This window comes from Pan troglodytes, chromosome 9 (genome assembly GCF_028858775.2).
Source record: "Pan troglodytes isolate AG18354 chromosome 9, NHGRI_mPanTro3-v2.0_pri, whole genome shotgun sequence".
NCBI lineage: Eukaryota > Metazoa > Chordata > Mammalia > Primates > Hominidae > Pan > Pan troglodytes.
The window spans coordinates 72134732-72149298 of record NC_072407.2 but is presented as its reverse complement, the minus strand read 5'-3'; the positions used below and the strand labels follow the sequence as shown (position 1 = coordinate 72149298).

The 14567-nt window shown below is 55.5% G+C and overlaps 1 protein-coding gene and 1 long non-coding RNA gene across 14 annotated transcripts in view; one reads left to right on the top strand and one right to left on the bottom strand.

The window, feature by feature from the left end:
* Nucleotides 1-14567, bottom strand: part of ANO1 (anoctamin 1) — a 222432-nt gene that overhangs the window by 97108 nt on the left and 110757 nt on the right. For 10 of the 13 annotated variants that reach the window (XM_016921437.3, XM_016921438.3, XM_016921443.3 and 7 more), the window contains exons 2-3: nt 13233-13405; nt 3850-4182 (exon numbers count right to left, since the gene is read on the bottom strand). In XM_016921437.3, coding sequence (XP_016776926.1) covers nt 3850-4182; nt 13233-13405 — 506 coding nt within the window. Of the gene's footprint in view, nt 1-3849; nt 4183-13232; nt 13406-13856; nt 13936-14567 lie in introns of those variants that run through there. The other 3 variants (XM_016921447.3, XM_054662482.1, XM_054662485.1) reach the window with 3 other exon arrangements.
* On the top strand, nt 6583-11572 carry LOC129136441 (uncharacterized). Its single transcript, XR_008538086.2, has 3 exons — nt 6583-6931; nt 7662-7738; nt 9686-11572. It is a non-coding gene; the product is annotated as an uncharacterized LOC129136441 (long non-coding RNA).

Below are 14567 nucleotides of genomic sequence, written 5' to 3'. Positions count from 1 at the left end.
GCCAAGGAACACCTGGAGACCCAGTAGCTGGGAAAGGCAGGAAGGATCCTCCCCTGGAGTCTTAGAGGGAGTGGGGCCCTGCTGGCACCTTGATTGTGCACTTCTCACCTCCAAAGCTATGACAGCATCCATCTGTGTTGTTTTAAGCCCCCAGCCTGTGGCCTTTGTTATGGCAGGTGCAGGGCATGACATAGCTGTTATCCGATCTCCAAGAACTGGCCCCGTTGTGCACTCAGCCAAGCCCATCTGCCAGGTTGTCACAAGATGTCTCGACACAATGAACCTCCCGACTCAGTGAGGAGGCACGCACGGGGCATAGGGGTTGCTCACTCCTGTGTGGGGCTCGCAGCACACTTTGCCCAGGAGTGACACAGTGTGTCCCACCCACCGGCGCCCCAGGAACAAAGGCCAGGTCACACCTGCACAGCCAGTGGCCTCCATGACTGCTGCACAGTCCTGGCCACAGCAGATGGTCCCAGAGGTGGCTGGCACCCCTCAGGGGACCCTCTTGCTCATCTGTCCCCCTTTCTCTCCCTCCAGGTCCTCTTCTCCCTCTGCCTCCTCATCTAGCCTTCAGTGCAGGGATTCTCAACTGGGGGTGGTTTTGCCCCCCACGTACACTGGCAATGTCTGGGGACATTTCTGGTTTGTTTTCACAACTTGGGGAGGGAGGTGCTACTGGCCAGGTAGAGGCCAGGGATGCTGTTAAATATCACCTGCTTCAAAGCAACCAGTCATAATTTTGGGGGTGGGTGTCATAGACAGTGTGAGAATCTGATAGACTCTGTGGATTTTTCTCCCCAGGAAAGCTCACATAAGCCCTGAATTTTGCTTCCAGTTGGGTAAGATTGTGCTGGCTCTGCCCCTCTCCAGGAGAACAGGCCGCCCAAACCATGGCTCCTTCCAACAGCCCTAGGGGCTGGTGCAGCTCAGATGAGAGCTCTGGGGTTTCCAGGAAGCCTTCATAAAACAGCTTATGATTTGAGAGGCTCCAGCAGGGATGTGGGAACATCTCAACTTCAGCTCTTTGAAAACTTGAATGGACGTGTCTACCCCACAATCACGGTTTCATCTTAAACACGGCCAGATCAACTGCTGAAAAGCCTCTTTTAGCCCTCAAGCCAAGTTACCAGTGAAAAGTTGGGGTCATTTCACTGGTTAAAAACTAGATCATTTTGGTGACAGTAACCAATGTCCTTATGTTTTGCTTTTTAGCTCAAAGTCATGATAGAGAATATAAAATATTTTAAAAGATATTTATGAGATAGTATTTAATGAGACTTGGAAAGGGTCTTTTCTCATCCTTCTTGCCGCTTCAGTATGAACAATAATATATGACACAATATCAGCCAAGCATCTGCCACAGGCCAGACTCTGAATTAAGCACTTTGCAAAGGTTACTTATGATAACTCAGTGATGCAAATACTCTTGCTATCTCCATTTTACAAATGGGGAAACTGAGGCCTAGCTTTTCCATCAGGATAAGTGGAGGGTCTGGGATCTGGCAGAAGTCAGTCAGAATTACTAGACCCCAGAAGTTCCTGTTGAGCATAAGATCTCAAAGTTGTAGTCAGGAAAGAATGATGAGGATGGAGTGTAAAATCCCCTGGGGAGGGGCCAGGCGCGGTGGCTCACGCCTGTAATCCCAGCACTTTGGGAGGCCAAGGCGGGCGGACCACGAGATCAGGAGATCGAGACCATCCTGGCTAACACAGTGAAACCCTGTCTCTACTAAAAATACAAAAAATTAGCTGGGCGTGATGGCGGGCACCTGTAGTCCCGCTGAGGCAGGAGAATGGCGTGAACTCGGGAGGCGGAGCTTGCAGTGAGCCGAGATCATGCCACTGCACTCCAGCCTGGGCAACAGAGCGAGATTCCGCCTCAAAAAAAAAAAAAAAAAAAAAAAAACCCTGGGGAACAGATGAGACACAAGGACCATGAAGCTCAAAATCCAGCTCTTTCGGCCTCAGCTCCCAGAGAGTGGCCTCGGCCGCCAAGCTTCCCTGATGGAGCCGATTCCTTCCTCCAGTTCTAAGTTGACATGCTGAAACAAACCCTGTATAGTAGCCGCATTGTTCTGAAAGCCACAGGGCTGGAGGGCAGGACCGTGCGAAAACCCATCAGGAATCCACTGCTCGCCTGTTCCAAGTGTCTAAGACAAAGTCGGGCAGGACACTGTTCCCTGGCAGCTGCCCCCAAAGGCAGGGAGAAAGTCTCTGAATCCTTGTCAGGATCAAACTTTGCTTCCTGATCATCAAAACTTGTAAGGCTCCTCACCTGCCCTCAAAACTCCAGAGGGACCCATCTGGGTGGCCGAACTCACAATCTCCTGCCGGGTGGCCAGACCTCAGGAAGGTGAAAGGAGACCCAGACAGATGCCCCAGGTTCAACAAGACCCTTTGACTCACTAGGCCAAGGTCCAGGGAGGCCCCATGGAGCACGTTCCATTGATTTCAAGGAAAGTCATATCTACTTGTCACAAAACAGAGGCGTTTCCACTCCAGGTTCCCTAATTAACCTGCTTTTTGGTCTAAATACTCCGAGGACATTCTTATCACTGGACCAAAAGCATTTAAGGACATGGTGGTGCCTGTGGATGAAATTTCAAACCAAAGCCAACGTTCATTTTCAACATCCACTGGGGACTCCATGGTTTCTAAGTTAACCTGCCGACAACTTTTTCTGTTTTCGATGTGTTTTAGAGACTTTGTCGATTCTTGGGCAATCCGCACAGTGATGGCTCTGTAGGCTGGGGCCCTTCACCCAATATTCATGGAAGGAAGGGTTCCCTTGCAAAGAGAGGTTAAGATGACAGCCAGAGAACACACAGCAGCCAGCAGAGCCGCTGAAGGAAGCACCGCTGTGCCAGGGCTGCTAAAATCATTCTCTCTGCACACAGCTGCACCCTCGGCCCCGCAGCAGCCAGGCACTCGAGGGGGGTCGACCTTTTGTTCTCTCTCGAAATCTTTCTTCTAGGAAGATTCGTAGGCTTTGCTAGGGAGCAGGGCTTCAGAGCACAGTGTTACAGAGCCATGGACTTCAGAGCACCAACGACTCCCAGGGCTCAGCTGGACCCACTCCTCACTCTACAGATGAGAAACTGAGGCCCAGAGAAGGGCCGACCCCATCCAGGAAGACTCCCAGGAGAGCTTTGTCCTCCCTCCCCCGATTGGCAAATCTTCCCAGGAAAGGAGCTGACCAGAAGCAGGCGATGCTCTGACTCTGAAGGTCATGGCTGTGAAGGCCAGACCCTCTCCCAGAGCAGACATGGCCAGAGGAGCAGGTCAGGGCTCCCTAACTCTGTTCAAAAGCAATTTCTACCCCACCTTAACAAGAACAGTGTTTTTGTCTGCTGCCCTGTCGTCGTCTTCTTCTTCTTCTTCTTCTTTTTTTTTTTTTTTTGAGGCAGAGTCTCACTCTGTCGCCAGGCTGGCGTGCAGTGGCGTGATGTCCGCTCACTGCAACCTCCGCCTCCTGGGTTCAAGTGATTTTCCTGCCTCAGCCTCCCGAGTAGGGGGGCCACAGACACGTGCCACCACGCCCAGCTAATTTTTGTATTTTTAGTACAGATGGGGTTTCACCATGTTGGCCAGGATGGCCTCGATCTCTTGACCTCGTGATCCACCCCCCTCAGCCTCCCAAAGTGCTGGGATTACAGGTGTGAGCCACTGCGTCTGGCCCGTCTGCCCCTTCTTTAAGAACAGCTTAAAGCTAAAACAAGATACCGGCCTCACACCCTCTGACTATAGAAGCAGCTGCCCCCCTACTGCCCCCCACGCAGCCCACCCCCCCCCCCGCAGCCCACCCCCCCCCCCCCCGCCACAAACAGCGCGCAGTGAGATAGTTACGTCCTCGTCCCGCTCCAGCTCCAGGCCCGCCTCCAGGAGGTTGCCCTCGTACTCCTCCCTGCGGAAGCGCTTGTCATCCTCGTGGTAGTCCATCGGGGGCTCCGCCGTGCCTGCATCCAGCGACACCCCCTTGCCCGGCAGGGGGTGGTCCTGCTTGACGCTGCGAGCCCCAGAGGGGGTGTCGCTGTGCTGCACCCTCCTGACCAGGGTCCGGTTGCCCGAGGGCCTCTTGTGATGGTACACCAGGATGTAGTCCACCTTGCGCCGGCCGTCCCTGAAGTACAGGCCATACTTGCACTCGGCATCAGGGTCCACAGATAAGGAGTTCAGCAGCTAAGGGTGGAAGAAAAGACACCCATTCACCATCGAGCTGCTTGTGATGGGCCTTTGGAGGGTGCGCTGCTCCCTTCATCCACTCACTCCTCACTCACTCGTTCAACAAACGCTCCCTGAGCGCCCTCCACGGGCCGGGCGCTGTCCTAGGGCCTGAGATACACCTGGGAACACAGCAGAAGACCCTGCCTTCAGGGAGCTGAACTTCGAGAAGGAGGTATTCACTGCTAATCATTCATGAAGGTGCCAAGCCACATATGGTCCCCCAGAAGCCCTCCTGGTCTATGGAACTAGAGCAGGCTGGATGTCAGGAACCTCCCTGGCTGCTTGCAAAAAGCTATGGTAGGGGATGGTTAATGGGTACAAAAAATAATGAGAAAGAATAAGACCTAGTATTTGACAGTACAACAGGGGACTATCATCAATAATAATTTAATTGTACATGGACAAATAACTAAAGGAGCATAACTGGATTGTTTGTAACACACACGATAAATGCTTGAGGGGAAAATACTCAGTTTTCCATGAGGTGATTATTACATATTGCATTACCTGTACCAAAATATCTCATGTACCCCATAAATATATACACCCACTATGTACCCACCCAAATTAAAAATTAAATGAACAAACAAAATATCCCCCAGCAACAAAAGCTATGGCAAAAGCTACCAAGTGAATGAGGGCTCCCCATGCACATGGATAGGGGCTGAGGCAGAGCTGAGCTCAGGTTCTGTGCATGCAAATCTCAATCTCTGATGGCCAGTGTCAGAGGCAGTGCCATGTCAAGGTGGCCACAGGGCCACTAACTAGCTGTGTGTCCAGAGGTGAGGCTTTCACTGTCTTAGTCAGGGCTCTCCCCCAAACAGAGCCTGAGCAGAGGCCAAGGGTGCAAGCGTCTTACTTGGCAGGTGATCTCAGGTGCCAGAGTAGGGTGAAGGGGAGGGAGGCTGACAGGGGTGGGTTAAGGAGCGGCCACCGCTATGTGCAGCTGGGGTCCGTCCTGCTGGGGACCCTCGGAGTGACCTTGAAGGGCACACCCCACTGCCAGTACCCAGAGGGTGAGGAAGTTGGGTGATCATGCACCCGCTCTGGCCCTTTCTTGGCTGGGGGTCACTCCTGGGGTGTTAATGACCCTGCGCTTGCACCTTCCCCACACGTGGCCTGCGGCAGCACCTGCACGGTCAGTCACCTTTGGGTGCAGAGGACAGTGAGCCACTGGTATGGATGGGCACCGCTGGTGGGTGCCCTGGGGTGACCAAGGGGGCGGGGTTAGGGCTCCAACAGGGCCTGCCCTGCCTCAGTTTCCTTATTTGTTTGAAGGACTCTAGGGGGCCACAGGAGATAGCAGTATGGAGCAGTTTGTTTAAAAACCAGATATTCCCACAGTGGCAGTGTGATGGGACCATTGCTAAAGCCAAGCCTGCATTGCTGGAATTCCCGAGGGGTTTGGCCGGTTATCAAGACAGACAGGTCGATCAGCAATCTGGGTTTCCGAAATAAGAAAAAATAAATAAAGCCATGCTGGGTAGAACCTAACAGGCAACTCCAAGCTGCTAATGGTCCACAGAGCTGTGCCTCATCCCTCGAGCTGGCCGCCTGGTTTCCACCTCAGTTTCCTGTGGCTACGTGAGGACGCTCCCTAGGGCACTATCAGTTCCCGAGGGGCATCATCCGAGAAGAGGGCCTCCCTGATGGAGTGCAGGGACAGCGTGCTGCGCCAGGCAGGGCCCGAGCACCTGTGGCCTTTGGACAGAGCTGTGCTTGGGCCTCGCTGGCCTGGAGGGTCCCCCCACGTGGTCGCCTGGAGCCCCTGGGCAGCTTCCGGCTGCACCATGGCTCTAAATGGCTGTGCACTGGCCGGGAAAAGGGGCAGGCAGAATCCCTCATTCGAGGCAGGTGAGCTGTATACAACCCAAAGTGTATCAGGGAAGCCAGAGGGTGGAGCCCCTCCCCAAACAGTCAGCACTGCAGTGGGGGACAGGGGGAGGGAAGGCCTCGAGTGGAGGCTGTCCTTTTTAGTTGTAGGGGAAGGAGAGAGGAGGCTCTGGGCCAGGGCTGCTGGCTGGGGGCTGCCCCACCTTTCATAGGTGTTGATGTCAAGGGTCTAGACTCCTCTACCCCTGGTTAGGGGACAGTTGGGGCCATGTCCCTGGCACCTTGGCCTCTCTGGCCCTAGGATGCCTCTCCTGGAAACAGCATTGCTCACCGCCTGGGAGGGCCTGGTCAGCATCTGGTGCCGGCAGGAGGCTGAAACTAAGCAACTGACTTCTCTCTACAGTAACACAGGGCCCCGCTGTGCTGGTGACCTTCAGGAGGACCTGGACTCAGTGTGCGTGCCCCGCCCAGCTTGCCCTCTGTGACAAAGTCTGAGGGTGCTTAGGGGCCACGACCATGCCCATGTGGGTGGGTGGCTTGGGAGGGCTCAGGGGGAAGGGTGGGGGAGGGCTGGCTTTTGAGGGCAGTGGGTTCCCATGCCCAGCCCCATGAAGGACGGGGTTCATGGAAGACCCCAGTATTGCAAGTCTGTAGCCAGCACGGGGGGCCTGCATTCCTTCTGCAGGAGAAGCACGAAAGAGCTATTCTTCTCAATTCGCCAAGGAGGAAACTGAGGCCCAGCAGGGCAGGAGAGCCCGGGTTACAGCGCAGGCGGGAGGCTGAGCTCAGCCTCAAGTCCCATCTGCACGCCCAAGGTGCGGCCCCCCTTAGTAGGAGCCGCGACTCAGGGTGATGCTGTTTCTCGGCCCAGGTATGTCATCTCGCTGAGTCCCCACAAGCTGACCCTATGAGGGGGTTACTATAGTTAGGTCTATCTGACCTGGAGGAAACTGAGGCTCCCATGGGTGAGCTGCCCAGCTCAGTGGCCCTGAGTACCAGACTCCTGCTGGCTGACCCTAGTGCAGGGCTCTGTCTCTAGTGCTGAGGGGCATGGGGAGAGTGCAGCCATTTGGCAGGCCTCAGTTCTGTCCCAGCCTGGGGCAGTGGTTAAGCAGGGCCAGTAGAGACAGCAGATAAGCACAGGCTAGTCGGGAGGTTTGGGCAACACCAGGCCACAGGTATGTCTGGACAGTGTGGGGCAGCAGGTGAGGCCAGCCCAGGACAGGGCACTGGCTTCATGGCAGGCCGTGTAGTCAGCCAGACCTGGGTCTACATCTAGGCTTGGCCCCTCTCCAGCTGCAAGGCCTGGGGGAGGCTCTGGACACTCTGAGCCCCAGGGTTGGTTTCTGCTAAATGCGGAGCAGCGGGAGGCTTCACTGAGGGGATGATGGTCTCTGCTAAGCTCAGCACACACTGGCCAGAACGTGCCAGGATGGACGCTCCATCTAATTCTGGGGCCAGGCACCTGGGAGCCATCCCCGTCACCCTGATGGCCACCCAATGGCAGATACGCTTTCCCCTCAACATCTCAGGGAGGTCAAACAAGGGCAGGGTTACAGGGAGCTGGTGACTAAAGGTGCTTTTTTCTCCCCATGGCTGAGGGGGCAAAAGAGCCCGACCGGAAGCTGCTCTTGGAAGACAGAAGCCCATGTGCAGGGAATGTGCCAGTGCCCAGCAGGTGAATGCAGGGTCTCGAGGGGTCGGAGGGCACACCTGCCTGAGTCCCAGGCGCGCCTGAGGGCTTCGGCTATTCCTCCTCATCTCCTCCCCATACTGCCTTCCCCAGTCTCCTCTCCCCCTCCCCCAGGCCTTCCCCAGTCCCTCCTCCTTGCCTTTGCAGACACTGTGTCCCTCCCTGTACGCCCTTTCTGTCCTTCTCAGCCCTTTGTAATTCAACCTGGTTTTCAGGGCACAGGGCAAATCCAGCATCCTCTGGGATCTGAAGGTGGCCAGCCCCTCTGGCCTCTGCAGGTCTCTCTGTGCTGGGACTGCCTCTGAGCCATCTACCCACAAGTTCTTAACTTGCAAATTAGCCCCAAAGCTGGATGGCAGGACCCCGGAGGCCTGGCCAGGGACTGTCTAGAGATGTGTTAGGACAGAGCTCCAACCTGACCTCAGTACACAGGGACTGAGAACCTGGTTGGGGCTCCATAAACACTCCTGGTTGGCAGGGATAATGATAATAGCAAACAAATCCTTAGAGACAGGGAGGAAATTCCACAGGGATCCCTCCAAGCCAGAAAGCAGGGAAATTACACTAAGGAGTGGCCAAAAATCCTCTATCAAGTTGAAACAGGGAAGGTTACCAGGTTCAATACGAACCCCCATCATCTGTCCACTGGGGGCCTATCAAGGGACACACCTACCCTCAGGGGCCTACAGTCTTTGGGAGAGCAGAAACATCATCTAACTTCCCATGCACGGTGGAGGGAGAGACAGCACTGGGGCCTGATCAAGAGTGGGCATCCTCCTACCTGTGTTCAAACACCAGCTCTGCCACTCACCAGCTGTGTGACCCCAGGCACACAGCTTCGTGTTTTTGTCTCTCCATATCCCTAAGACCTACCTCATGTTATATGACCTCCCTCATGGGGTTGCCGGAAGGATGAAACCTGTTAATATATCTTGTAAAGAGTTTCCAACAGGGCCTAGCATAGAGTGAACCTTCAACAGAAGTTTGCTCTAATTGGGAACTGAGACACACGCACAAATAAAGAACTAGGGGAGGACAGGGGAAAAAAAATCTTGTGGCCAGAGTGGACCACAAGTGAAAGATGGTAGCAGTGCCAAATCCAGACTTTAAAAAGTTACAGAAGGAGCTGGATGTGATGCTGGGACCAGCAGGAGGCAGCACCAAGCACAGGTGTGGGAGTCCCAGCGCCTGACTCTGTCACTGATTTGCTGTGTGACCCTGGATAAGATGCTTTGTCTGTTTAGGTATTAGTTTTTAAGGTGTGGGCTCTCTCCCGTCTACACTCTAAAAGGCTGGGAGGCTCCCAGGGTCTGGAGAGCAATCCTGAGCTGGGCTTGGAGAGAGTTGGGAGGTGAATGCACAGCAAGGACCAGTGCGTGTGACTTTATGGTGCCCTTCCACGGAGCAGTGGAGTGGGTGCCTTTCTTGTGTAGAACGGGACAAAAAGGCAAAGATGTAATTGCAGTGGGAGGGATGTGGGTGAGACTTTGTGCATAACTTCCAAATTCGAAGGCCTGGGAAAGCTTCAGAACATTTCTGTTTCTGTATTCTTAAGAAAGGGGCAAGCAACCCCTCGGTGCACCTTTGCTGAGGGTAAGGGGTTTCTTATTCATCTTTTCTTTTGAGACGAATTCTTGCTCTGTCGCCCAGGCTGGAGCGCAGTGGTGCGATCTCGGCTCACTGCAACCTCCACCTGCTGGGTTCAAGCAATTCTTGTGCCTCAGCCTCCCAAGTAGCTGGGATTACAGGTGCATACCACCACGCCTGGTTAATGTTCATAATTTTAGTAGAGACTTGGGTTTCACCATGTTGGCCAGGCTGGTCTTGAACTCTTGACCTTAGGTGATCCACCAGCCTCGGCCTCCCAAGGTGCTGGATTTAGAGGTGTGAGCCATGGCACCCAGCCCTCTTATTCATCTTTTTGATGGTAAGCACTGAATATGCGGTTGCTGAATGAATGAATGAATGCAGGCATGTGTGAATGAACAACAGAGGCTGGGTCTTGTATACTGTGGCTGGCTGTGGCCATCAGATCCAAGGATACAGAAGCTGAGACCCAGGCAGGCCAGCAACTTAAACACCACAACCCCCAACTGGGAGCCTCAGTTTTCTCATCTGTGAGATGCCGACAAAGACATCTGGACTTAGGTCACAGGATTCTTGTGGGGATAAAATGTGATGGATGATCTGAAGGTATTTTGAAGACTTCCTTCTGCATAACTGAGGGAGGTCCTGGAAGGTGCCTCCCTAAGGAAGATAGGAATATGGTGGAAGAGAAATACTTCCCTGAGGCCCCATGGGAAAATGTGAAGGACAAAGGTTCCCTTCACAGCAGGAGTGTCCTGGAAGACCTGTCCCAGGCGCCATGAATGGCAGCCTATATCTGGTCCACACCTGCCTCTATGAACCCCTTCCTCAAACTCCAACAAAAGGGCAGAAGGGGGAAAGCAATCCTATGTCCTTTAACCTTTAATACTGTCCTGGGACTCCGGGCTCTGGTTTCTTCCGCTGGTCTCTGGAGTTGGTACTCCAGGAACTAAATTCATATCCATATGAAATATCTTGATCACTCAAGGGAATCTACAATGTTCACTTTCTCTGAAAATGGGCTAAATGAAATCAGTGGCCTGTAAAATTTCTTTTGGTTTTGAGACTCTTCAAATTATAGTTAAGAAGGGAACATCAGTTTTAAACTTCCTTTGTCTTCTAAAAAAATTTTAAAATCAGGTCACTACATATCAATGTACGATTATGGGGCACGTTCCATAATCTACAAGCAGATCATCTCCCACAGCAGATAAGCCAGGAAATACTAGGCAGATACCAGCAAATCAGGTATCTCTGGAGTGTCTGGGCTTGTTTGGGGCACACAGATCCCAGACCATGGACAACCACCAGTTTCAAGGAAGAAAGTAGAAACACTCAAAGATTAACAGAGGGAAATGGAAACAAATTGCATTCAACCTGGCCTCTGGCTTTCAAGTCATTTCTTCTTATACCTCTGCACAGAAACAATGAAGTCATTTCCACCCTTGAACTTGGGAATGAAGAGAGGCAAAAGTCACAGGCTGGGAACCGCAGCCTGAATTGGATGAACTTATCTTGTGGTTGACTTGTGCATGTATGAGTTTCACGCCTGAGAACAGGATAGGAACTTTTGAAATGCAGCCCACGCCCTCTGGCCCTCGTGTGTACAGAGCTGCCTTCGTTGGGTGACTCAGGGTAATGACTGAGCAACAACTGTTGGCTTGAGTGGTGCCAGGGATGTCCTGGGAGGCTCTCCCTGCCATGCTGCCTGCCCTGCACCAACAGGCCCCTGCTCCACGGCTGCAGCCTCCAGCCTGTAGCCTCCAGCCTGTCTGGCCATCTACCGGCAGATGCTGCTCCCAGGGTCTGCCTCCCACAGCGCGCGCCTCTGATTCAGCCTTCCAAGCTCACAAAACAAAGTACGTGTAACGGAAGTGTTGTGTGGAACCCAGGAGCTGATGGTCTCATCTGGGCCCAGCTGCCTCTTTGCAGACTTTATGGCCTTCACCTGGGTTTGCAGGAGGCAGATAGTTTCTGGGTCTGGATAAGCAATGGGTCCTGGAACAAAAACTCTAGAGACCGGGGGCTATTCAAGACAGGCTCCATTTCTTATTGAACATTCAGTTCACCATCAGGTCTTGTCTAGTCTACCCCCAGAGCATCCATTTCTCCATCACCTTGGCCACCACTACCATCCCCTGGCTCCTGGCTGGTACCTCCATGGTCCCACCTTTGGGACTTTGAGTATGCAATGTTTTTGAAAGACTCAGTCCCTACCCATTATGGGTAGAATTAGCTCCTTCTCCAGAATGTTTATTCTTCAGGCAGGCTTTCTGCAGCTACCTGGTCTGTGTCCTGGGCCCTTCCTAACTGTCCTCCCAGCTGATGGGTGACTTGGAGCTGGTCACCTGCCCCTCTGGGCCTCAGTCTCCTTGCCTGTAGCAATAGCACCTACCTCACACGTTGTGAGAGTTCAATGAGCTAAGACACAGCACTGGCCCAGCACTATGGAATAGTCCCTGTCACTGCCGTGGATAACGGGTAACGTTCCATCACCATTTCTTAAGTAAGCTCCAGATGGGCGGAGCCTTCCCTGTCTCATTCTTTGAGGGTGCCCAGGGGCCAGCATGGCCTGGCACATGGCTTTGATCAAATGGCAATCCCTGAGCTCCTCCGGCCAGTCCTGTGAGTCACAGGTAGACTCCCTCTCCATCTACACCGGTTCCCAGTGCTCCTGGCAGCTCTGTGCAATCTCATTTCCTGAAGTGATGCCCCCAGGCCACCCCCCTCCACTGTGACCCAAGGGGTGCAAGGCCCGACCAAGGCCAGAGTCCCTGCTGTCGCTGGAACAGAGACTCAAAGCAGGAGCTTTGCTCCCGCTTCATTCCCTGCCTCTCTGTGAGCTCCAGAGACTAGAGGGACAGGCCAGGGCCATCCTCATCCTGCTTGAAGCAGCCCTGCTGGGCCTGACGCCTGGGGAGGGGCTTTGATGGGGTCTGCATGGGAAGAAGGTAGAAGGGAGCTTCTGTCCTTAGGTCCCACAAATTGCTGCTGAGAGCTTCCCTCACCCCAAGAGGAGATAGCCAGTCCCAGCCCTGTCCTATCCTCTTCCGGCAAACTTTGTCCTTCAAGCCAAACCCTTCCTGGGAGAATTCTGCCCCCCTCTCTAAAACATAGTGTTACCTAGACCTCTGGGTCTGGCCCTGGGGAGGGTGGTGGGGATATTGGGGACCTCAGGATGGGGTCCCCAACTTACATGACTGGCTTCCAACCAGTGCCCCCACCTGAACCAGGCCTGGGCGCCCAGGGGAGACAGGGGCGAGGGTAGAAAGCAATCTCCAATGATTGACACCCTGGGCTTTGAGAGTTTCGGTGCCAATGCCAGGGTACCAGGCCCAGTGCCCTGGGCACAATATGCGTTTCTGGCAAGTGAGGACTCGGGACTCTGGCCCCAGAGGATAGTGAAGCAGTGGGGCCTGGCAGCTACCATCATCGTGGAGTGGCGACCAACTTGGCCTTCACCCAAGACCCCCACCATCACCCTCACCCTGGTTGCCCCAACAGGTACCCCTGGCCACGAGCCAGGAAGGGAAGGTCCCATCCAGGGCGCCAGCCGTGAGCTCTTGGTTGGGCTCCGAGCTGCAGCCCCGGGTGAGGCGGCTTCGGGGCCGCAGAGCTCCGAGGCCGGGCCATGCCTGGGGGCCCGGCGCTGCGCTGGGCGGAGTGGGCGCCGCGCTCCGAACGCTCAGAGCGCAGGCGGGGCGCACGCACTTGGCCAGGGCCGGCGCGCCCTTCCCGGCACGCACGTGCGCGGGTGGGCGCCGCGAACCCTGCGCAGAGGGTGCGGCCCCCGCCCTGGGGTCCCAGGAGGCCCTGCCGCCGCCCGGTTCCCGCCCTCGCCAAGGCGCAGGTGCGCGGCCCTCCCGCCCGGGTCGCGGCCGCCCGCACTCACCGTGCCCTCGGACGGCAGGTAGCCGATATCCTCGATGGCGCAGATGTTGATGATGTGGACGCTGCGGTCCTCGGCCGGGAGCGTCGAGTACTTCTCGTTGACCCTCATCGTGGCCGCCTGTGCGCTGGGACCGCCGGGCGGCGCGCCCTCCCCATCCACGGCCCCGGCGGCCTCTGCGGGCGGAGACCGCAGCGTTCGCGGCGCGCTCGCAGGGGGCCGGGCCTCCCCGCGCCCAGGCCCGCCAGGGACGTGGCCGCCTCCCGCTCCGCCCGCCGCCCTGGCCCGCCCGGCCCGCGCGCTCGATGCGGGGGGCGCCTGAGCCTCTCGGGGCCGATCGCGCCGCCACCCGGCTGCTGGTCCCGCGGGCCGGCCCGCGCCTGGTCAGGAACTTGGACGCCAGCCGGCCCTCCTTTGCCTTAAAGATATAAGCGCTCTCCGCCCGCCTATGGCAGGGGCGGTGGCCGCGCCGGTCAGATTTTCCGTAGAAATTTAAACACAGGAAGAAAAAGTATTCCATTCCTGCAGGCCCCTCCAAGTTTTATTTTTATCCAGGGAAAGTGCCCCTTTGGATTTTTGAGGGTTTTCATACCGGGTATGAAAGGGGGGAACTTTCAATAGCCCCACCTGAAATAAAGTCCCCGAGTGGCAGGCGCTTCTGTGGCGCGTCACCTCCGCCTCCGGGGGAGTGAAGCTTCTGAGATTGGAGTCTGGATCTCTGCCCCTTTCCCTCCACCCTGGCAAACTCCTGCTGTCACTCAGCACTCACCTCCTCCGGGGAGCTTGCCTGGTTCCTGCCGACCCGCCCCCTCCAGCTGCCCGCGCTCCTGGGGGAGTCTCTCCCGGGGCAGTCATCTCCCTGGAGCCCACTGATGTTACCGGTGCCCCCGAGTTTACGGAGTGCTTAGTGTTCTGTGCCCAGGTGCGTGCAGCGTCCCTGATGTAGGGCGTGAGTGTGTATCATCTCATTTAACCCCGCACCTGCAAGGTTGGAATGCGGGTCCTCATTTTGCAGAGGACACTCAGGCTTAGGAGGGCCAAGGACCAGTCCGCATCCTCTGAGGTGGGGCGGGGCTCCTGCAGAGCTTTCCCCACTGCTGGGCAAGGCTGTCCTGCTTTCTGGAGGGGCGGAGCGGGGGGGATGGTGGCTTTGATCTCTCTTACCCCCGGACCTAGCAGGGGTCTGGCACACTGCAGATCTTCAAGTCTTCTTCCCCTAAGGAGAATAAGGCAGGTCCCCAGGGGACGACCACACTCAGGTTAAGCCCCAGGGGCCATGCTGGCAACCACATCCAGTGGAAATAAAGTGTCCCTCTGCCTCTCACATCCTATGAGTTC